A 22,691-nucleotide genomic window follows, 5' to 3' on the forward strand; every position below is an offset into this window, starting at 1 on the left:
CTGCTCTAACGTGGTGGTGCCTCAGCCTGGAGTCTCCCCAGTGGTCCCTCCGGCTGCTTCGGCCCCGGTGGCTGAACCCCCGGCTTGGGTAGAATCGTTTTCTAAGGCTATCTCCCAGTCCTTTGCCGACTCCATGGGAGAGTTGTCCCGGACTCTGCTGAGCATGCATCAGCCCCCTTCTCAGGGCGCCTCTGCTGCTTCGGCTCGCTCTGCAGAGCTCACAGAGGATTCTTCATCTGCTCCCAGACCCCGTCCTCCTAAAAGGAGACGCAGGGTCCCCTCTCCTTCCTCGTCCCGCGGCTCCGATTCACGAGCCGACTCGCAGGATGAGGAGGATGTCTTTACTGGGGGCTCGGACGCTACCTCCATGTGCCCCATTGATCTGACCGAGGGTGATGCGGATGTTAGTGATTTGATTGCGTCCATTAATTCTGTACTGGACCTCAATCCGCCAGTATCAGAGGAGCAACCCTCTCTGGCAGAAAAGCACCAGTTTACCTTGCCTAAGAGAACAAGGAGTGTGTTCTTTAACCACTCCAGTTTTCAAGCCGCTGTGACCAAGCCCAGAGCCTGTCCTGACAAACGCTTCCCAAAGCGTGGTTCTGATGACCGTTTTCCTTTTCCACCAGAGGTGGTCAAGGAGTGGGCTCACTCACCAAAGGTAGACCCTCCGGTGTCTAGACTCTCAGCCCGGACAGTTGTGTCAGTGGCTGATGGCACCTCACTTAAGGATCCCACTGACCGCCAGGTTGACCTCCTGGCCAAGTCTGTCTATGAGGCGGCAGGGGCCTCGTTCTCCCCATCCTTTGCAGCAGTGTGGGCTCTCAAAGCCATCTCTGCTTCCCTAGAGGAGATGCATTCCCTCACTAGGGACTCTCTGCCTGAATTGGTTGCCTTAACTTCCCAGGCTTCAGCCTTTTCAGCCTACGCCATGTCTGCCATGCTGGAGGCTTCTCACCGCACTGCGGTGGCATCCGCTAATTCCCTCGCTATCCGCAGGATTTTGTGGCTTCGAGAGTGGAAGGCAGATGCTTCTTCAAAGAAGTACCTTGCTGGGCTCCCATTTGCCGGGTCCAGGCTGTTCGGTGAACAACTGGATGAAATTATTAAGGAGGCTACTGGCGGGAAGAGTACTTCCTTGCCACAGACTAAACCCAGGAAACCTGTCCAGGGCAGGAACCAGTCGAGGTTTCGTTCCTTTCGTTCCTCTAACTGGGCGGCCTCTAAGCCCTCGGCCTCGTCCACTAACTCAGCCAAGGACCAGAAGCCCACCTGGCGCAAGAAGCCGCGTCCACAAAGGTCCGCAGGAGCTGCTGCCACCAAGGCAGTCTCCTCTTGACTATCTGGCCGAGCCAGCAACGTCCTTGGTCGGTGGCAGACTCTCCCACTTTGGTGACGTGTGGTTTCAACACGTCTCCGATCAGTGGGTGCGGGATATCATCTCCCACGGCTACAGGATAGAGTTTTCTTCCAGCCCCCCAAACAGATTTTTTCTGTCAACTCCCCCCTGCTCCAAGGCCGCCGCCTTCTCTCAGGCCGTGGCATCCTTACAGGCCAACGGAGTAATTGTACCGGTTCCCGCCAGGGAACGGTTCAGAGGTTTTTACTCAAATCTCTTCCTAGTACCCAAAAAGGACGGTTCCTTCCGGCCCATCCTGGATCTCAAGCTTCTCAACAAGCATGTTCAGGTGCGGCATTTTCGCATGGAGTCTCTGCGATCAGTCATTGCCTCAATGACCCAAGGAGATTTCCTGGCATCCATCGACATCAGAGATGCCTATCTGCATGTGCCAATTGCAGTTTCACACCAGCGTTGGCTACGTTTTGCAATCGGAGAGGAACATTTCCAATTCATGGCTCTCCCCTTCGGGTTAGCCACGGCCCCTCGAGTATTTACCAAGGTCATGGCAGCAGTGGTTGCGGTTCTGCACCTCCAGGGGTTGGCAGTGATTCCTTACCTGGACGACCTTCTTGTCAAGGCTTCATCCAGTGCAGACTGTCAGCGGAGTGTCTCGCTCACTCTCGCCACTCTTGTTCAATTCGGGTGGCTTGTCAATCTGCCCAAGTCCACTCTGACCCCGACCCAAAAAACGTACGTACCTAGGGATGCAATTCGAGACTCTGCCGGCACTTGTGGAGCTGCCCTTAGTCAAACAGCAGTCCCTCCATCTGGCAGTGCGCTCTCTGTTGAGGCCCCGCCGTCAACCCATGAGGCACCTCATGCTGGTGCTGGGTCAGATGGTGGCGACAATGGAAGCGGTTCCCTTTGCCCAGTTCCATCTGCGTCCTCTGCAGCTGGACATTCTCCGCTGTTGGGACAAGCGGACTTCTTCCTTGCACAAGTTGGTGGCTCTGTCGCCACAGACAAGGAGCTCTCTTCAGTGGTGGCTTCGGCCCCTCTCTCTGTCTCAGGGACGCTCCTTCCTGATCCCGTCCTGGGTGGTTCTCACCACGGATGCCAGTCTATCCGGCTGGGGAGCAGTATTTCTCCACCACCGAGCAAAGAGGACTTGGACTCCGTCCGAATCAGCCCTCTCGATCAATGTGCTGGAGATCAGAGCTGTGCTTCTAGCTCTCGTAGCCTTTCACCACCTGTTGGCGGGCAAGCACATTCGAGTCCAGTCAGACAACGCGACAGCAGTTGCCTACATCAATCACCAGGGCGGGACTCGCAGCCGCCTGGCAATGTTGGAGGTTCAACGCATCCTTCAGTGAACGGAGGACTCCAAGTCCACCATATCCGCAGTCCACATCCCAGGCGTTGAAAACTGGGAGGCAGATTATCTCAGCCGTCAAACCGTGGACAGCGGCGAGTGGGCTCTGCATCCGGCAGTGTTCAGGTCGATCTGCCGCAAGTGGGGCACTCCGGAAGTGGATCTAATGGCATCCCGGCACAACAACAAGGTCCCGGTTTACGTGGCTCGCTCCCACGATCCTCAGGCCTTTGCAGCGGACGCGCTGGTTCAGGATTGGTCCCAGTTCCGTCTGTCTTGCGTGTTTCCCCCTCTAGCTCTCTTGCCCAGAGTCCTGCGCAAGATCAGAATGGGGGGCCGTCAGGTCATACTCATTGCTCCAGACTGGCCCAGGCGAGCTTGGTACCCAGACCTGCTCCGTCTGTCCGTAGAGGTGCCGTGGCATCTCACGGACCGCCCAGACCTTCTCTCACAAGGTCCGTTTTCCGCCAGAATTCTGCAGCTCTCAGATTGACGGCGTGGCTCTTGAGTCCTGGATCCTGTCGGCTTCTGGCATTCCTCCCGAAGTCATCTCCACTATGACTCAGGCTCGGAAGTCTTCCTCGGCCAAGATTTACCACAGGACTTGGAGAATTTTCCTGTCCTGGTGTCGTTCTTCCGGGCATGCCCCTTGGCCTTTTTCCTTGCCGACCATCCTGTCCTTTCTACAGTCCGGTCTGCAGCTAGGACTATCCCTCAATTCCCTTAAGGGACAGGTCTCGGCTCTGTCAGTGTTGTTCCAGCGGCGTATCGCCCGACTGGCCCAGGTGCGCACCTTCATGCAGGGCGCATCTCACATCATTCCACCTTACCGGCGGCCTTTGGATCCCTGGGACCTTAATCTGGTCCTCACGGCCTTACAGAAACCCCTCTTTGAGCCTCTTAGGGAGGTTTCTTTGTTTCAACTTTCACAGAAAGTCGTTTTTCTAGTGGCCATAACTTCCCTCAGGAGAGTCTCTGATTTTGGCTGCGCTCTCTTCGGAGTCACCTTTTTTGGTTTTTCACCAAGACAAGGTGGTTCTCCGTCCGACTTCGGACTTTCTCCCTAAGGTGGTGTCTCCTTTCCACCTTAACCAGGACATTTCATTGCCTTCCTTTTGTCCGGCTCCTGTGCATCGCTTTGAGAAAGCGTTGCATACTTTAGATCTGGTGCGGGCGCTCCGGATCTATGTGTCACGCACCGCTGTTCTTAGGCGGTGCACCTCTCTTTTTGTGCTGACCACAGGTCAGCAAAAGGGTCTCTCGGCTTCTAAACCGACCCTAGCTAGTTGGATTAGGTCGGCCATATCCGATGCCTACCAGTGTACTCAGGTGCCTCCCCCGCCGGGGATCAAGGCGCACTCGACCAGAGCTGTCGGTGCTTCTTGGGCTTTCAGGCACCAGGCTACGGCTCAGCAGGTCTGTCAGGCTGCCACTTGGTCTAGTCTGCACACCTTTTCGAAGCACTACCAAGTGCATGCTCATGCTTCGGCAGATGCGAGCTTGGGCAGACTCATCCTTCAAGCGGCTGTCGCCCATTTGTGAAGTTAGGTTTTGCCTACTTCTCAGTTTTCTGTTTATTTCCCACCCATGGACTGCTTTGAGACGTCCCATGGTCTGGGTCTCCCATAAGGAACGATAAAGAAAAAGAGAATTTTGTTTACTTACCGTAAATTCTTTTTCTTATAGTTCCGACATGGGAGACCCAGCACCCTCCCCGTTGCCTGTTGGCAGTTTTCTTGTTCCGTGTGTTTTCACCGGCTGTTGTTGTAGACAGAGGTTCCGGTTGTTCCGGGTTTTGCTCTATCTCTACTTGTGGGTGGATGTCCTCCTTCAGCTTTTGCACTAAACTGGCTAGATTTGGTTATCCAGGGGGTGTATATGCTCGGAGGGAGGAGCTACACTTTTTAGTGTAGTACTTTGTGTGTCCTCCGGAGGCAGAAGCTATACACCCATGGTCTGGGTCTCCCATGTCGGAACTATAAGAAAAAGAATTTACGGTAAGTAAACAAAATTCTCTTTTTCCCGGTGGCAGGGGGAAGGCACAGAGCTCAGGGACTCACGCTGTTTATTTGCTCTGTTTATTTGCTCTAGCAGAAAAGCCGGCTGATAACCACCAGTGACAAGCTGTGTGCTGACTAGAGGGAGAGGGAGGAAAACTGTCAGAAGCTCCCTTCCTGCCATATTTTACTACCCACAGCAGGGGGGCACACTGACTTTTTCTTCGCGCTCTTTTAGCGCTAAGCCCCGCCCCCCCGTGGCTGCGATAAGCCCCCCCCCTTCTCCAGGAAAGCGTGCGAAGATCTCCATAGAGCTTATTCCTTCCTGAGGACAGGGCCATCAGCTGATTCTGGTGTGAGGTGCTTGCTTCACTTGTAGCTCTGCTGACCATTGCTCCCCCTCCTGGCATACTCCTATTAGGAACATGCAGAATTCTAAGGCACTAAGAGGGCTAAGGCCCACATAGTCTATTATTCAGCCTGCACTGCCTGCCACGCTGAGCTACCACGTAAACACACCTCTTCTCTCTGTAAGTCCTGTGCCCCTATAGCCCCCCAAGACCCCCCTGCCACCACCGCCGCAACCGTCAGCCCAGAGCCTAGGGCTCCCAGCCCACCGGAATGGGCACAGTTTCTGTCCCAATCCATGGAAAAACTGTCACAGAACCTGGTGCTGGCTATGCAATGTCGTCCTCCACACCCTTCTGGGTCCCTGGACGGAACGCAGCCTGAGGATACCCCTATGGAGGATCCTTCTGAGGTAATCCGGGCACATGCTTCACCGGTTGCAGGGATCAGGAAAAGAGCACACGGCCGGGTGTCTCCAGCGGACTCTCCCTCGGGAGCACACAGGGCAGGCTCTCCCACACGCTCCACGGCTTCTGAAGAGCTGGAGGAGGAGAATGCTGTTTGTACCAAGAGGATTCCTTGGTTTCAGCCTCCCCAGATGATCAAACTGCAATAGACTCCCATATAGCAGCAATCAACCAAACTCTGCATGTGGAGGATCCCCCATCCACTACCACTGACCATGCGGTCTCCTTTAAGAGGGCAAGGAAACCCCAAAAGGTTTTCGCTGATCACCCAGAGTTTCAGGATATCCTCACAAAGCAAAGGGAGAAGCCTGACAGGCGCTTCGGTAACCAAAAACTCATGGAGTCCCGGTACTCTTTTGCCTCACCTGCCCCTAAGGGCTGGGCCGATCCGCCCTCGGTCTCCCGCCTTACCACAAAGACGCTCCTGTCTTTACCCGATAGTTCCTCCATCAAGGACCCGACAGACAGGTGGAGCACCTTGCCCGCTCTGCTTTAGAGGCTGCGGGTTCCTCCCTTTCGCCCTCCTTTGCCTCTGTGTTGGTCGCAAAGGCGATCTCTGTCTGGGCAGAATCCCTTAACACTTCGCTTGAGGAATCCCAGTTCACTCATACCTTCACAGAGGTAACAGCTCAAATTGCGCTGCGGCGGAGTACCTCATCCAGACCTCCATGGACGCTGCTATCTGCGCAGCGTTTGCTGCCTCAAATACCATAGCCATTCGTAGAGCTCTCTGGCTCAGACAATGGCAAGCGGACTCTGCCTCCAAGAAGTCTCTCACGGGCCTTCCCTTTTTTCCAGGCCGATTGTTTGGTGAACGTCTGGACAAGCTCATTTCTGACGCCACGGGAGGAAAGAGTACCTCTCTCCCCCAGCTGAAGTCCAGGACGTCCTTCACGAGACGCCCACAGTCCTCGTTCCGCTGTTTTCGGAACTCATTTGGTTGGTCGACATCCCGTGCTGTCCCCGCCACCAGCCGCGGACTACGCAGAGACCGACCTTCTCAGCTCTCCCCGAAACCCACTTCGTCATGGCAGCCTAGACCAAAACAGTCCAGGACTAGGGAGACTCTGCCACGACGTTTTCCCCCCCCTCATGACTCCTTCGGCGCCCCGGAAGACACACTCATTGTAGGAGGTCGACTGCGGCTCTTTCAACACATCTGGGCTGCCGCCTCAGACGACAAATGGGTGCGAGACCTTGTGTCTTCCGGTTACCACATAGAATTTTGGACCCGACCCCTGAGTCGGTTCTTTCTCTCAAACCCCCCAAAGACTCGAAAACGACGCGAAGCTTTCTTCTCAGCAATCCACTCGCTCCAAACAGCAGGAGTGATAACTAAAAGTTCCTCCGCTTCGCAATTCAGGACTCCCACTTTCAATTCGTAGCTCTACCCTTCAGCCTTGCCACCGCACCAAAGGTCTTCACCAAAGTCATGGCGGCCGCCATGAGCGTCCTTCACGTCAGGGGAGTAGTCGTTCTCCCTTACTTGGACGACCTCCTCATCAAGGCCCCCTCCTTCCGCGACTGCTCAACCAGCGTACAGATCACTGTGGACTCCCTATCCCGCTTAGGGTGGCTAGTGAATCTGGACAAATCATCTCCGATCCCATCACGATCCATCAACTTCCTGGGCATGTCCCTGGACACCCGTCGGGGCTTGATCCTTCTCCCTCAGGACAAGGCGATCGCTCTTCAACGAGCGGTACGCTGCCTTCTACGTCCTCTGTCTCGCTCCATTCGATTCAGTATGAAAGTGCTCGGCCGGATGGTGGCGGCTATGGAAGCAGTACCCTTTGCTCAACTGCACCTCCGCCCACTGCAGCTAGCCCTTCTAGCGGCCTGGGACAAGAGCCCCTTCTCCCTGGACAGACATCTTCACCTGACGCCTTCAGTCAGGTACGCACTCCGCTGGTGGCTTCGGTCCTCATCCCTATCGAAGGAAAGATCTTTTCTCCCAGTGAACTGGCTGGTCCTGACCACGGACGCCAGCCTCCTATGCTGGGGAGCAGTGTACCGGCACCACACTGCTCAAGAACGTTGGACGCCCCAGGAGTCTTTCCTATCCATAAACATCCTGGAACTCCGCGCAATCTTCCTCGCGCTCAGAGCGTTCTGCCCTCTGCTAGCGGGTCGTCAGATTCGAGTCCAATCGGACAATGCGACAACTGTAGCCTATATCAATCGGCAGGGGGGCACCCGCAGCAAAGCGGCTTATCTCGAGGCCCACAAGATCCTCAGCTGGGCCGAATCGACTGGATCAGTGATATCAGCGGTAGACATACTGGGGGTAGAGAACTGGGCAGCAGACTTTAAGTCGCCAAGGCCTGGCCGCAGGAGAATGGTCTCTCCACCCAGATGTGTTTCTACACATCTGCACTCGCTGTGGCCCACCAGACGTGGACATAGTGGCCTCAAGGTTGAATGCAGGGGTACCCGCGTTCATAGCCAGATCACGCGACCCGCAGTCCATCGGCGCGGATGCTCTAGTCTGCTCCTGGCACCACTTCCGCCTGCCTTACATATTTCCACCTATACCCCTGCTGCCGCGGGTAATCAGGAAGATCAAGGCAGAGGGAGTCCCGGTGATACTGATAGCACCGGACTGGCCCAGGCGCGCCTGGTACGCCGAATTAGTACAAATGCTCACAGACGCACCATGGCGCCTTCCAGACATCCCAGACTTGCTGACCCAAGGGCCCATTTCCCATCAGAACTCCAGAGCCCTGAAGCTGACGGCATGGCCATTGAGACCTGGGTATTAACAAGAGCGGGATTCTCCCCCGCAGTTATTTCCACCATGATCAGCGCCCGAAAGCCTACTTCATCCCGCATTTACCACCGTACGTGGAAAATCTTCCTTTCATGGTGCAGGGAAACTAACGTCCAGCCTATGCCTCTGGCCATCCCCAGAATTCTCGACTTTCTACAGTCTGGCTTGCAAGCGGGGTTGGCTCTCAGTTCCCTTAAAGGGCAGGTCTCAGCGCTCTCAATCTTCTACCAATGCCGCCTGGCTCAAAAACCGCAAGTCAAGACCTTCCTCCAGGGCGTTTCCCATCTTGTTCCCCCGTACAAACGGCCGCTTGACCCATGGGACCTAAACCTCGTTCTGGACGGTCTCCAGAGGTCTCCCTTTGAACCCCTCAAGGAATCCTCCCTTGCTCTTCTGTCCTGGAAGGTAACATTCCTGGTGGCAATTACGTCCATCAGACGGGTTTCGGAGCTAGCAGCACTCTCTTGCCGCAAGCCTTTTCTGATCTTTCACCAGGACAAGGTGGTTCTGCGCCCCCTTCCGGATTTCCTTCCAAAGGTTCTTACCCCGTTTCATTTGAACGAGGACATTGTTCTGCCTTCCTTTTGTCCACACCCAGTTCATAGGGTGGAAAGGTCTCTGCATTCGTTAGACCTCGTCAGAGCTCTCAGATATTACATATCCAGGACAGCCCCCTTTAGGAAACCGGACTCTTTGTTGGTCATTCCTGAGGGGCCTAAGAAGGGACAGGCAGCTTCAAAGGAGACTCTGGCTCGCTGGATTCGCTCTGCGATCCAGGAAGTCTACTGCTTGCAAATCAAGCCCATTCCTAGTGGGCTGTGGGCTCATTCCACGCGAGCAGTTGGCGCTTCGTGGGTCATTCGGCATCAGGCTTCAGTGGAACAGGTGTGTAAGGCTGCGACCTGGTCTAGCCTACATACGTTTTCAAAGCATTACAGAGTCCATACCCAGGTTTCATCTGAGGCAAATCTGGGTAGGAAAATTCTGCAAACGGCAGTAGAGCACCTCTCTCAGTAGGCGCTCCAGGCTGTCTGGGACTGGTTCCTAGTCCTTGGGTTGTGTTGTCTTCTTTTATGTTTCCCACCCATGGACTGCTTTAGGACGTCCCATGGTCCTGTGTCCCCCAATGAGGCGTCAGAGAAAAACTGATTTTTGTGTACTCACCGTAAAATTGTTTTCTCTTAGCCATCATTGGGGGACACAGCACCCACCCTATTGTCCTGTTGGGCCTTGGTTCTCTCAGTACCTTATTTGGTTATGACTCTTCTTTTCTCATGTTCCTCTGTTGAGAAGTTTTTACTGTTTTTTTTCTCCTACTGCTTGTGTACTAAAACTGAGGTTGCCTGGCCCGGCCAGGGGGTGTATACTGCAGAGGAGGAGCTATGCTTTTGCATCTACTTATTGCTGCCTATCCATAGGAGGACACTAACACCCATGGTCCTGTGTCCCCAATGATGGCTAAGAGAAAACGATTTTATGGTTAGTACACAAAAATCCGTTTTTTTTGCGTTTGGAATTTTTTGACGCTACACAGTGTACCAATCAGATTAATTGATTTTATCTTTTGATCAGGCATTTCTTTTTTGTAAATCAGGTTCATTTTTATTTAACAGCAAAATTATACAACACATAAAATAATTCCTTCCATAGAAATATCACAGAAAGGGAAAAAACCTTTAGTCAATAAGAAAAACCACACAAATAACATAATAAACAATGCACCCGCAGTCCACGTCTCATTTCAATATGGGTCTCAAAGTGCATATTATTTCCCAATATATTCTCCATAGTATAGCTTACCCAGCATCATTATGACACTATATATATATATATATATATATATATATATATATATATATATATATATATATATATATATATATATATATATATATATATATATATATATATATATATATATATACATATACATATACATGCACACACATATACATGCACACACATTCCAGCAGTACGCATATCACCCTATTTGAGGAAATTTGTTAACCGGTCAGAAGGAGAAGGACCTGGTCGCTCGCACTGTCCTGCAGTAACGCCGAGGAGGGAAGGCCTGGGGTATCCAACCATGCCCCCCAGATCTTATAGAACTTTTTCAATGCATTTCTTTTAAGGTATACTCCTCTCTCCAGTCGAAGTATAGCGTTTACTCTTTCCCTAAAATCCCCGATGACCGGAGGCGCTGGGTCCAACCAGTGGTAGGCCAACAGTTTCCTAGCCTGGTACAAGAGACGTGTAATACCGACCATTACCGGCGAACTCAAGTCCACCCCCCCTTCCAGTAGACCCAGGATACATATAATAGGTCTTGGCTGTAGACTGATATTGAAAACTTGTCTAACCAATTCTAGTACTGCCCTCCAGTAATCTTCAATGTTCCCACAGGACCACATCATATGCATCAGATTAGCACCCTCCTGTCCGCACCTAGGACACAGATCATCCATCCTAACTCCCATCTTATGCAATAGACTAGGTGTCCTATATACTCTATGTAACAGGAATAGCTGTGACAGTCGTTGGCCTTCAGATACAGCAAGGCTTGGAGTCTGAGACAGGACCTCACCCCACTGTTCCTCTGTCATAGGGCCTAGGTCCCTCTCCCACTTTTCTCTAGCCTGCAAAGGGAATTTGTCGAGGTGTCTAGATAACATCACTGTATACAACCTAGAAATAATACCATAGGAGCGATCAGATGTCAACAATTCAGTAAGAGTGTGATTCCGCTCTATCCTAATGTCCATACGACGTGTCTGTGTCTCATAGGCATGACGGAGCTGCAGGTATTGGTAAAAGGAACTGTGCGGTATCCCAAACTCAGCTTGAAGCTGGTCAAATCTTTTAAGTATATTATTCTGAAGAATCTGAGACACCTGATGCACCCCCCTGCTCACCCACATTCTCCAACCCGGGAGTCTCTGCAGCTCCGCCAGTCCACGATTATGCCATAAGGGCCAGTACTCAGTCATTCCTGATATTCCCAGCAACTGCTTCCCTCTATCCCACACCTTGTACATCAATGATAATGTTGGATATAATGTTCCTCCTCTGGGTGAGTATCCTGCGTCCAAAAAAGCCACTGGGTATCCCCATTCTGCAAGGCCCCTCACCAATTTGCCCCAGCGTCATATGCCTCATCCTTTCCCCACCCCCTGAAGTGCTGCATCTGTGCCGCAACATAATAAACCCACGGGTTGGGGACTGCCAGACCCCCATCCTCCTTCCCTCTCTGCAGGGTCTCAAGGCGGATTCTAGCCTGCTGCTTTTGCCACAAGAGTTCCCGAAACAAAGTGTTGATTTTACGGAAAAATTTCCAGTGGATCCATATTGGGGCGTTGTGGAGAAGATACAGAAGTTTGGGCATCAGTACCATTTTTAGTAGATTAGCACGGCCAATAAGGGACAGTGGGAGTCGACACCAGGCATCTATCTTGTTCCTAAACTGAGCCAACACTGGTTCCAGATTTTGAGAGTAGTAATCAAGCGGTCAGGCTCTAACCACAATCCCCAGGTATTTAAATTTATCCACCGTCGGAATGGGCAGCCCCAGAGTACTAAAATTAGATGGGAGTGGATCTATAGGGAGCAGGGCCGATTTCTTCCAGTTTATTAGGAGTCCCGAGCGCCTACCAAATTCTTTAATAATATTCATTGCTGGGCCCACCAATGTCCCCACCTCCCTGAGATACAGCAACAAATCGTCCGCATAGAGGGAAACCTTATGCTCCAGACCGCCTATCTCAAACCCCTTTACGCCAGCGGATGCTCGAAGCATAGTCGCCAATGGTTCAATTGCCGCTGCAAATAGTAATGGAGAGAGAGGACAGCCCTGTCTCGTGCCCCTGGCCAAATTAAAAGACGAGGAGGTACAACGATTAACTCGAATCCTGGCCCTCGGAGAGGCATATAACAATTTGACCCAGCCAATAAATCTGGAGCCAAGACCCAATTTCTCCAAAACTACCCATAGGAAATTCCATTCAATACTGTCAAAGGCTTTGGCTGCATCTAATGACAGGACTGCTCTCTCCTTGTTTCTCCCCTCAGAACTTAGCTGTATCCCCAGGAATAAATGTCGCAAATTAATGGAAGTAGATTTATTGGGGATGAATCCAGTCTGATCCTCGTGGATCACTGACGTGATCACCCGGGACAATCTGTTAGCTAGAATTTTAGCGATTAATTTAATATCTAATGTAAGCAGCGAGATTGGGCGATAGGAGTCAGGCGCGGTCGGATCTTTCCCGGGTTTTAAAATCAGAACAATAATAGCCTCCCTCATGGATGCAGGGAGGGATCCCTTCTCCTCAGCATCTCTGAACACATCCAAGAGTCTTGGCAGCAGCAGATGGGTATATAATTTGTAGAATTCACCCGGGAGTCCGTCCGCACCTGGGGCCTTTTCATTTTGGATTTGACCGAGCGCCTCCTCCAGGTCTATATCTCTATTCAGGGATTCTCTCTCACTATCTGACAGACTGGGGAGAGTGATCTCATCCACAACGTCCCGCAGTTCCTCATCCCCATAATGCGATTTAGAGGAGTATAATTGGGTGTAATACTGTTGCATGACCTCCACAATCTCCGCTGTCCCTCACCTCCTCTCCAGTGTCAAGTTTCAATTTGGTGATATAGGTCAATCCCTCCTGCGCCCTAGCAATTGTAGCCAAGAGATGTCCCACACTCTCCCCCTCCGTAAAGTACCGCTGCTTAAGGAAAAAGCTTTTGTTAGTGGCCAAGGAAGTCATATGGTCTCTCAGAGCTCTCTGTGCCCTCTCTAAGTCCCGCTTGGCATCATCTGTAGGGTTAGATATAAGAAGTCGTTTTGCATCACCTAAAGTGTCCGTCAGATACTTAGTGCGCTCTCTTGTTTTCGCCTTTCGGGTGCAAATTTCCCTAATATATGTCCCACGAACATACGCCTTCATTGCGTCCCACACTATATGTTTAGATGCAGTACCGTCATTTGTCACAAAATATTCCCGTATAGTGTCAGTCAGAGTGCTCCCTATCAGTTGTATCCAAAAAGGGTTGAGCCGCCACGGTATCCCCGCCAGCCGGTCTGGGTCCCCAAGCCTTAGACGGACCTGTAGTGGGGAGTGGTCAGACACCCCCCTGGCCAGGTACGTAACTGAAGCTACACAAGGCAGCAGCTGAGCATTTCCAATGGCCAGGTCAATCCGGGACAGTGAATGATGAGAACTAGAATAGCATGAATACTGCCGGACCTGCGGGTTTCTAATACGCCAAATATCTACATATCCCACCTCCTCCATCAGTCTGGCAAGGGATGTAGCTGCCGCCCCCACTGAGATATTCCCTGTATGTAACTTATCCCAATACGGGTGTAAGTAATTATTATAGTCTCCTACTAATAGGGTGGGGACCTCAGGGAGGGAAGCAACAAAATTGAGGATACGTTTCAATGGTTCCCCTGTGTATGGCGGCGGAATATAAATTGCAACTAGAACACAGCGCACATTATGAAGGACACAGTAAAGACATACAAATCTACCCTCCTGATCCACAAAAGATTTAAGACACTCAAACGGCACTGTCCTGTGTATCAGGACACTCACCCCCCTGGAATGAGTGATACTCATGGGCTATCCATTTTTTGTGAAGCAAGTGGAGCCGCTCCTTCACCAAGTGCGTTTCTGATAAGAATATTATGTCTGGCTTAAGCTGCTGTAGAAACAAAACTGCACATCTTTTAGTGGCTTCACCCAATCCTCGCACATTCCAGGCCACTATATTAACCTCCTTCGCCATAAGGGTGAGTGCACATATGTAACAGCAGGGGGCAGCAAGCGGGGACCCCCGGACCCATCTGCAGCAGTTCCTATAGATGAGCATAGACCAAACAGGTGCATAAAACGAAAAGGTCAAACATAAAAACATACACAGTAAACCAGGACATTCCTCTCAAACAGAGGGAAGTGGGGCTAAACATAACCCTAAGAGCACATAACGGTTTAAATTCCTGAACAGTCATCAACTGCATAGTAACCTATCTGGGTGGCTCCTGCCAACCGTCCATAAGTGTTCCAGCTGGGAAACATAGCAAGTTCACCTCAACAAGTCCAACAGCAAGGAATCCGCAATAATCCTCAGCGGTGATTTCTGCGCAGTCCTTTTTCATTGGTATCGAGCCATGCGGCTGCATCCTTTGGAGTGTCAAAAAACTTTGTCCCACCATCCGCCACCACTCGCAGCCTGGTAGGGTATAACATTGAGTAAGAGATCTGCAGCTGCCTCAGGCGTTTTTTGACATCAATAAATTGCGCTCTCCTCTGCTGGATTTCAGTGGAAAAATCCGGGTACAGTGAGACCTTATGGCCGTCAATAGCCAGATCCTTAATCTCCCGGGCTCTGCGGAGCGCAGTGTCCCTGTCCCTGAAGTGCAGTAGCTTGAGGAGGATAGGACGAGGGGGTGCCCCTGGTGGTGGGGGTCTAGTGGGGACCCTATGTGCCCGCTCAATAGTGAAGAAAGGAGAAAACAGATCCATACCCAAAGTCTTGGGGAGCCACATTTCAAAAAAAGCTACTGGATTATTGCCTTCTGCCTTTTCTGGGACCCCAACCAGACGGAGATTGCTTCTGCGGGATCTGTTTTCTAGATCGTCCACCTTAGCCCTAAGCAATGAGATATTGTGGATTGCTCTGCCAAGGTCCCGAGTCAGAGGGGGCAGCTTATCCTCTGTGGCACTGACCCGGTCTTCCAGGGCCCCCACCCGTACATTGACCCCCTGCAACTCGTGCCTGATAGATGAAATGTCCATTTTAATTCCTCCCATCTGTATGTTCAAAGTGGCTAGCATATTGTTGCAGGTGTTTACTGCTGCAAGCACATCACTGAGGGTGGGCTCTGCTCTCCCAGGATCTGTGTTTTCATCTGCAGCTCTAAGGTTGTCCCCCTGCTCCACATTATTGGCAGCAGCCAACATACTCACAGCTCCCTGCTGCTCTTCCTCCTCCATCAGTTCTTGTCCTGGGATCTGCAGCTCCTCCACGCTGAGGTCAGACTGCTTAACAGCTTCAGGTATCTCAGGCTGATTTCGTGCAAACTTGCTGAGGCGAGCTATTGCATCAGACGCCCTGCCCCCACCTGAACCTCCAGCGTCCATGAGTGTGGCCTGTGTCCCGCGCTTCTTATCAGCCCGAGTTCTGGTCATATCACTCAGGTCTTTGAAGCCCCCTCAGTCCAGGAGAGGTCACCACTCCAGGAAAGCAGTAAAATAAACTTTAACCCCAGCTGGACAGGATTATACAGGCGTTTTTTGCAGGAGCTCTCTCTGCACAGGTCTTCCTCACATGCTGCTCAGGCCACCTCCCCTTGATCAGGCATTTCTGAACGTGGCAATACCAAATGTTTGTATTTTTTTAACCCTTAAATTTTTAATGGGGCGAAAGGGGGGTGATTTGAACTTTGTTTTTTTTATATATTTTTTTTTTTATTATACTAGTCCCCATAGGGAGCTATAAGGATCAGCTGTCTGATCACTCATTCTTTTCTCCTGATCAGAGCAGCACCGCTCAGATCGGGAGAAATACCCATCTCTTGTAACTTGCAGTACTCGGCTGCTTGTTACAGGACCTGAGTCATGTGAGCTTCAGGAGTCTTCACATGACCCTGTGCTACCATGACAACCATCAGATCCACGTGAGCACATCACATGACTTCCGGTGAGTAAACCTTTACCGCGATCGCCATTAAAATGGTACTGTTACATTTTTACAGCTCCATTTAATTGGTTAACAGACACAGGTGGATAGCGATTCCACTCATGCTTGCAAGGCACACATGTCAACTGTACAAATTAGCTGATGTGCGCAGATCCTCACAGCAGCCGGTGGGGATTAACACTGACCGCTAGGATGTAACGTTACTGGCCGCAGTTGTTAAGGGGTTGATACTGACATATGTTGCGTTGATACAAATTCTTACCATGTATTGGTTTTTAGTTTAGTTTTTTCAGTTAAAAAGATGACTATAATCAAAGTATACCTTATTCATTTTTGCATTTGTGCCTTTTTCCTTGTCTAATATAGGCACAAATTATATTCCAAAAACTAAAGTATATTTCAAGGGTTTGCGTGTTTTGTTTGTTTTTTTTTTAATCTTACACACACACCACTGTGGCTGGAGTTTTCCATGTATCTTGTGTGGATCCACAAATTTATGAACCATGTGCGCCACTTTGAAAAAAGTCATAAGCTATCAACTAAGGCTGTGTTCACACAGGGCATTTTTTTTTTTTCGCTGCCTTTAAAAAAAAAAACAAAAAAAAAACTCTTGGCAGGGAAGAAGCTGTGTTTTTGTGTCATTTGTCTACAGTACATGTTTAAATAAAGCTAGTGTAATTGACCAAAAACACGCCTGCGTTTCTTTCACTCTTCATTGCTTTCAATGGTAAAAAAAAAAGCTCCAAAAACGCTGAAAAAATTGACATGCTGCTTCTTTCAAAAACACAGTATTTTGCCATTTCAGCTAAAGAAAAGTGTACATGAGATTTCTGGGATCTCATGTTTTGCTGGTACTGTAAAATGCAATTTATTAGCATCGATTTGCATAAATACATTGTGTCTACTAAGTATTAACATTGATTTACGTTAACTGCAGATCCTCAGCAAAAGGATGACATTAATAAGAAAGCCTTTGATAAATTCAAGAAAGAGCATAAAGTTGTAGCTCAGTCCGTGGACAACGCTATGCCTTCTGAGCGGTTTGAAGGTAAGTCAGTGTCTGTTTGGCCATAGGTATAGGCTGATACTGTTTTAAAGCCAACCTGTAAGCTTCATTTTCCATGGTTATCCAGAAGTATTGCTCTATAGGTCAGTATGCCACAATTACTATGAGAATTCTTTGGTATACCTTTTATTGTGCCATTGTTTATTTTCTATGCAAAGTGAAGTGTACTGATGGGCATATTATTAGTACACTTGCTGTCCATATCTCCTTTACTGGTTGACTGACTTCAGAGATGGCCTCTGGTGTGTGATGTGATTTTGCATGCTACTTGTAGATGGCAGTTGTAAACAAGACAAACTTCAGTGTAAACAGAGTGCTCCCTACATACAGTGCTGGCCAAAAGTATTGGCACCCCTGCAATTCTGTCAGAGAATACTCAGTTTCTTCTTGAAAATGATTGCAATCACAAATTCTTTGGTATTATCTTCATTTAATTTGTCTTCAATGAAGAAAAAAAAAATTGTCAAAGCCAAATTGGATATAATTCCACACCAAACATAAAAAAGGGGGTGGACAAAAGTATTGGCACTGTTTAAAAAAATCATGTGATGCTTCTCTAATTTGTGTAATTAACAGCACCTGTAACTTGCCTGTGGCAACTAACAGATGTTGGCAATAACTAAATCACACTTCCAGCCAGTTGACATGGATTAAAGTTGACTCAACCTTTGTCCTGTGTCCTTGTGTGTATCACATTGAGCATGGAGAAAAGAAAGAAGACCAAAGAACTGTCTGAGGACTTGAGAATCCAAATTGTGAGGAAGCATGAGCAATCTCAAGGCTACAAGTCCATCTCCAAAGACCTGAAAGTTCCTGTGTCTACGGTGCGCAGTGTCAATGTCAAGAAGTTTAAAGCCCATGGCACTGTGGCTAACCTCAATAGATGTGGAAGGAAAAGAAAAATTGATGAGAGATTTTAACGTTTTAACGCAAAAGTGTGCAGATGGTGGATAAAGAATCTCTACTAACATCCAAACAAGTTCAAGCTGCCCTGCAGTCCAAGGGTACAACAGTGTCAACCTGTACTATCCGTTGGCGTCTGAATGAAAAGGGACTGTATGGTAGGATACCTAGGAAGACCCCACTTCTTACCCCGAGACATAAAAAAGCCAGGCTGGAGTTTGCCAAAACTTACATGAGAAAGCCTAAAATGTTTTGGAAGAATGTTCTCTGGTCAGATGAGACAAAAGTAGAGCTTTTTGGGAAAAGCCATCAACATAGAGTTTACAGGAGAAAAAAAAAAAAAGGCATTCAAAGAAAAGAACATGGTCCCTACAGTCAAACATGGCGGAGGTTCCCTGATGTTTTGGGGTTGCTTTGCTGCCTCTTGCACTGGACTGCTTGACCGTGTGCATGGCATTATGAAGTCTGAAGACTACCAACAAATTTTGCAGCATAATGTAGGGCCCAGTGTGAGAAAGCTGGATCTTCCAGCAGGATAATGACCCAAAACACACTTCAAAAAGCACTAAAAAATGGTTTGAGAGAAAGCACTGGAGGCTACAAAAGTGGCCAGCAATGAGTCCAGACCTGAATCCCATAGAACACTTGTGGAGAGATCTCAAAATGGCAGTTTGGAGAAGGCACCCTTCAAATCTCAGGGACCTAGAGCAGTTTACCAAAGAAGAATGGTGCAAAATTCCAGCAGAGCATTGTAAGAAACTCATTGATGGTTACCGGAAGCGGTTGTTCGCAATTATTTTGGCTAAAGGTTGTGCAACCAAGTATTAGGCTAAGGGTGCCAATACTTTTGTCTGGCCCATTTTTGGAGGTTTGTGTTGAATGATCAACGATTTGATTTTTGTTTCATTCTCTTTTGTTTTTTCATTGCAAACAAAATAAATGAAGATAATAATACCAAAGAATGTGATTGCAATAATTTTCAAGAAGAAACTGAGTATTATCTGACAGAATTGCAGGGGTTCCAATACTTTTGGCCAGCACTGTACAGTATTTACAGAGCACTGTATTACTGTCTGGCCACGATGAGACATGTACAATAAAGTTTGCTGTGTTACATTGGCCTTCTCCAAGTAGTCGGCTGAGATAGGTTTGCCCAGCGTTACAAAATTGCATCATATAAGAGCTTGTTTCCAGTCATTCAACCAGTGTAGGGTGACAATGGGTAAAGAGAACAGCAGAACAGACATGGATGGCAAGTGTACGAACGCCTTCCACTGCAGTGGAATTTGCATAGGTATGAAAATATTTATCAACAATTGTACAACCAAAAGATCCAGACTAAAGGGGTATCATGGGAATTGTGGCACGCTGATGACAGGTTTCCTTTAAACTAGGCAATTTTCAAATTCCGTTGCTTTTATTGCTCTTGCACAGTTCTCCTGCTATCTGCTTTTTAGTTTACAGCAGTAGTCTAAGCATTGGGCAAAGTGGTGTAGTTCTTACATAACTGTTTTCCATTTAGGCAGGCAGAATCTTTGGCATGTAAATGCTGAAGGGTGTACCCAAGCTTTTGATTGTGTCACTTTTTTCCAATCCCATTAATTTCTATAGGATAAATTTGGATATGCTCAGTAGCCCAGAGACTGTTCTCTAGTGTCTCTCACCCTTAAAACTCCTTCCTCTCCCAATTAGTCATCCAGATCTAAAGGGTGCTTGGGATTGCACATATCCCCACCTTCCGGGATACTGCTTGAAATTGTATAAATCCACCTGCTCATTTCTTAGCACTTGTGATGTGACGAAGACAGATAAGTCTGCATAAGGAAGATTCATTCTTCAAACCCATAGTGACGATGGTCCATATCCTGCGCTGTCAGAGGAGCACCCTTTCCCCCACAATCAGAAAACTGAGACGCAGTTCACTCTAGTACACACAATTCAAGGCAACTCCTTTAAAGTTCATTACTATTGGAATTTTATACTATATATCCATAAAGTTATTGTCATCTTATTTATAAATCAAATTTAAAAATCTGCCTGTGTTTAATAAAATGTGTAAGTTGAAAAGTGAAATTGGATTGAAAAATACCTTCTGCAATTGTGCACCTTTTTAAAAGGGAACCTGTGATGTGAAAAAAATCCTATTAATTTTCAGTTATGGCGTTAATCTGCAGGTTAATAGTGTTTTGGAACTTGCACAACGCCCTCACTTCAAACTGTCCTCCCAGGAGGACATGAACTTTAATGCCCGGCCTTCAGCTTTCAGTCATCAGGGTGTCGCCAACACAAATTTTATGTATGCTACTAGATGCAGAGACAGTTGGGTAGAGATAAGCAATATGCACACAGAACTGCTCGTGGTTATGGCTGCATATTGCACCTGACAGGTTCCTTTTAAAGTTCATTGCTGTAGGGTTTGAAGTGAAGGTGCTGGGCTATTAACATGCAGATATGGGGTTAGTGTATTTTTTTCATGTGACAGGCTCCCTTTAAGGCCTCATTCACTTGTATGTGGAGTTGCTTTCACAGATACTACACATAATAATAATCTGTGGTGCCACTCACATGTAAATTCAAAAACATGTCAGTGTTTTGTTTTTCTTTGGGGGGGGCAGGGGTCGACCGCATGGATTACCAGGGAGGATGCGATGTGTATAACAAACAGCTGCAATACCATGCTGTAATGTCTGTATAGTATGTATGGCTACACTAAGTATACAGACATTACAGCTCATAAGTTTTGAGCCACCTACTTGACCCTTGGGCAGGTTCGACTATTGTGAAGTGTGTTGTCTATAAGGGGCACCTCCTGGAACATCTAGGGGACTAGCTAAAGACCGTATTGGCAGTTTAAGGTACCAACTAATTAAGAATAAGGATAGTCTCAATCATTGAAGTACTGGAAAAGTCTTGTGTAGGAGGTCCAAATCTGGGCTCCTAGATCTTAAGTTAGGGTTAACCCCCAAGTGGAAACTAGTTCTGTTTTAATCAGAACTAGGACAACAAAAATGGATAGATGCACTGGAGCTAAAATGATTATATTAGTAAGTTATCTAATGTGCATTTAGTCAGAAACTTAATAGGCTGGGCTATCCAGTTTAATGATATTGACAGCTTTGTGGGCCTTTTTTTCTTTTTCAAATATTATATTCACAGAAAAATTGGTACTATACTTTTCTTAAGCACATTTTGTGCTTAAAAATGCATCTGCTTCTTCCCTAAAATGGGTCTATTTCCTTTAAGTGATATCTACATGTGATTGGTTACGCAAACGTCTGATCTAGAATCCATTTCATACATGTGAATGGGGTCGGTGTTGGTACAAGCCCTATTTAGATGAATGCAATAGTCACACAATTATTCACATATGGCAGATAGGTTACAGTTACTGTACATTTCTACATCTTGTTTGGGTATCAAGAAAGATTAAACTTTTTTTTTTTTTTATTACAAGCTCCTGGTGCAGATTCATCCACACCATGGACCACTGAAGAACAGAAACGTCTTGAGCAAGCACTAAAAACTTATCCTGTGAACACTCCTGAAAGGTGGGAGAAGATTGCAGATGCGGTCCCTGGCAGGTCCAAGAAGGATTGCATGAAAAGATATAAGGTGAGATGTAATTTACACAATGAATGTGTACTTGTGATAAAGTATGTGGGGGTTAGTAACCTAATTTCATGGTTTTGATTTTCATAGGAGCTTGTAGAGATGGTAAAGGCCAAGAAAGCTGCTCAAGAACAAGTCATTAATGCAAAGGCAAAGAAATAAACTCGTCAATCTGTTTGTGTGTTATGTTTTATAATAAAATAAGCAATTGCTGCACAAGTATTGGGTTAGAAGTTTTATTTTTTGTGTACAGGATTAAGACTGTTAATAGAGCCATAGCCTGCACTATTCAGTATTAAAGATTGACAGCACTAGAAAACCAAAGTTGCATGTTTTGGATTCTATTTAAGGGCGCTCTCACATTCGGCTTTTTGCCAGCGCACACCAGTACAGTAGTGTATACAGTACAGTGGCAGCGCGACAAGCTCCGGTCACATGCTGTCATGTGACCAGAGCATGTGACCCGGAAGTTACAGCGCTGCCACTGTACTGTATGTATACACTGCGCTGGAACTGGCCAAAAGCCGAATGTGTGGGAGCACCCTAACTGAGGTCTATGGCTCAGGTAGGGGCACATCCTCATCCTGATTTTCGAGGGTTCAGACAAAATCCTCCAAAATTAGTCTAACAATTTGTCAGAGTTCTTAAATACTTTACAAAAGATAAAAAAAAAAAAACAATTGAGACCTACAAGGCTCATAAAAAAATATTAAAGGCTAGTTTACAGGTTGCTGCTCATAATGAAGCCCACATTTTCAGCAGGACGGTTGGCAAGTGACTGCAGCTAAAAGCACTTTCAATGACCACCCAATAAACTTCTACTTTGCTGCATTACTGCCAGGTTCAATAAAATACATTTAGCTGCAGTAATCAGCGCTGATCAACAGGTCGGCATACCTGGGGTTCAACCACAACAAGACCCAGCCAAGTTACAAAATAATGGGCAAATCACGTGGGAATCTAAAATATAAATCTGTTCCTGGAATAACTGATCACGGTCTAAGCCAGTTCATGCCACTGCGAATCCGGTCGTATTCAGGAAGCTGTCCAATGGGCCCTGATAAAACAAAATAATATTTTAAGTAGAGAGAATGGGTATTAACCTCTGCTCAA

At 48.0% G+C, this 22,691-nt stretch overlaps 2 protein-coding genes across 2 annotated transcripts in view; one reads left to right on the top strand and one right to left on the bottom strand.

Moving 5' to 3' along the window:
* DNAJC2 (DnaJ heat shock protein family (Hsp40) member C2) overlaps positions 1-21,789 on the top strand; it is a 112,696-nt gene extending 90,907 nt beyond the window's left edge. Inside the window, exons 15-17 of the mRNA XM_075345187.1 lie at positions 16,938-17,048; positions 21,424-21,581; positions 21,669-21,789. Coding sequence (XP_075201302.1) covers positions 16,938-17,048; positions 21,424-21,581; positions 21,669-21,740 — 341 coding nt within the window. The 3' untranslated portion in view covers positions 21,741-21,789. The remainder of the gene's footprint in view (positions 1-16,937; positions 17,049-21,423; positions 21,582-21,668) is intronic.
* An 11-nt stretch (positions 21,790-21,800) lies between these two features.
* PMPCB (peptidase, mitochondrial processing subunit beta) overlaps positions 21,801-22,691 on the bottom strand; it is a 60,241-nt gene continuing 59,350 nt past the window's right edge. The window contains exon 13 of the mRNA XM_075345188.1: positions 21,801-22,635. Coding sequence (XP_075201303.1) covers positions 22,571-22,635 — 65 coding nt within the window. The 3' untranslated portion in view covers positions 21,801-22,570. The remainder of the gene's footprint in view (positions 22,636-22,691) is intronic.

This window comes from Anomaloglossus baeobatrachus, chromosome 4 (genome assembly GCF_048569485.1).
Source record: "Anomaloglossus baeobatrachus isolate aAnoBae1 chromosome 4, aAnoBae1.hap1, whole genome shotgun sequence".
Taxonomy (NCBI): domain Eukaryota; kingdom Metazoa; phylum Chordata; class Amphibia; order Anura; family Aromobatidae; genus Anomaloglossus; species Anomaloglossus baeobatrachus.